General features: G+C 30.4%; 1 protein-coding gene across 1 annotated transcript in view; it reads left to right on the forward strand.

Moving 5' to 3' along the window:
* The window catches only part of LOC115227106 (E3 ubiquitin-protein ligase MIB2-like), a 14,409-nt gene extending 13,683 nt beyond the window's left edge, over positions 1–726 (forward strand). Inside the window, exon 6 of the mRNA XM_029798028.2 lies at positions 632–726. Within this exon, the coding sequence (XP_029653888.2) occupies positions 632–711 (80 nt within the window). The 3' untranslated portion in view covers positions 712–726. The remainder of the gene's footprint in view (positions 1–631) is intronic.
* Positions 727–1,734: the final 1,008 nt, after the last annotated feature.

Raw genomic sequence — 1,734 nt, forward strand, 5'->3', positions numbered from 1 at the left:
GCTAACAGAGACACTGTTTGGTCCGTCTCTCAAATTTAGGTTTTGGTTCTGACTTGAGTGTCACATTCCAACCAGATCATGAAACCTTCAAATATATCTTGAATGAGATGACATTCTGGTGAACTGTGAAGTTAAAATTAGGGATTATCAGCAACAATGTTTAACAAAGAGATCAGGTGTATGTTTCTCCTTCTTGAAGTGGTTGTGACACGTGTTTGTTTTTATATCTTTGATGAATAAATTTGTTGACACTGGAATCAAACAGGTTGTTAGTGAAGATCAGGGTTTTGAAAAGGCAATAGATTTGGCATAGATATAAGCAAGGAAACCAAAACCTACAGATTAACTGTTATTAGGTGATAATTAAGTGATATAATTACAGCATTGTTAGATTATGTAGAATATCTTAACAGAGAGAGGAAATTTACAAAGATCAACTAGAGTTCGTTTTGGAGCTAAATATTGGCTATTACATGGGTCCACTGTTGAAAGTATAAAAGTATTGACCAATTATGATCGCCGGTTGGCCATTGATGGTATGAATGTTTCTCATTAATAAAATATAGATTATTAATAAATATAAAGAACTTGTGCTATAAATAAATATAAAACTTGGAGACACATATTTCAGAGAGTCCAAAGTTTGAAGAGAAGGGAGTGCAGACTGTGGCAGAGACAGTTGATGAGTTTAAAATAAGAGATCTTAATTAATTTCTATAGATTTTACATTCACCTCAGCTATTTTGCGTATTAGAATGGTGGAGAACAAATCCCATCTCTAATTTCCATTTGAAAGGTTAGCTCTAAAGTAATTGTATTCAAAATATTACTGAAATTTCATAAAGTCATGGTTAACATGTTTGGTCAAATGGATAAAATAAAAGCCACAATAGAGTTAATATTGTCTTCTGGAAGATGGAACTATAATTTATTATTTTAGGTGTAAACTCGTGAATTATAAAATAGTTGTTTGTTTTTCTACTAAGATCTTTCGTAAGTTTTCTGATAGGTTATTCTTGATGTTGTTATGTAGGCAGATGTCTGTCGTAATAGTTTGTATTTTCTGGGGTTGTGTACCCTGAATGTCTCTGGTTAGAATACATTTTGTAGTTGCAAATTAGAAAATTCTAATTAAATGTTAACTCTGTATAAGAATATTCATCATGAACTTAATTTTATTAAATGTTAAATTTAGTATTGAACCGTGAATATCTGTTTATATTTAAACACATTATTGGTGTTTATACAAAATATACAATCAGAAATTGAATTTGACTTGAATACACAAATCCTTCTTTGTAACTATATATAATATACACTTATTACATTGTTTGAACAACATTTACCATCCATATAGTCATTCTTTTTCTCACTCTTGTTAGATTTTAGATGATATTAATGCTAAAAGAGGCACAGTTTTCTGAGTGTTTCACCCTTTGGTCTTGATTGTTGCATTCAAGTTATTTAATGAAAGATAGTCATTGTTATTTGACCAGGAAATGAATTAATCATTAGTATTTGGCAGTGGACTTGGTTATATCTTTCTTCGTTTGCTCATGGAACTACCATAATATTAGCTGTGCTGAGACACAATCATATTCATAGTAATGAAGGTTATATGTTCTTTACTCAGATTATATACAATCTATATTGATATCTAGTATTGCACCGTCAAGCACAGTGCCATTGTATCACATATATACCCAATTATCATGATAATTAATAAGCTATAAT

This window comes from Octopus sinensis, unplaced genomic scaffold (genome assembly GCF_006345805.1).
Source record: "Octopus sinensis unplaced genomic scaffold, ASM634580v1 Contig01796, whole genome shotgun sequence".
NCBI lineage: Eukaryota > Metazoa > Mollusca > Cephalopoda > Octopoda > Octopodidae > Octopus > Octopus sinensis.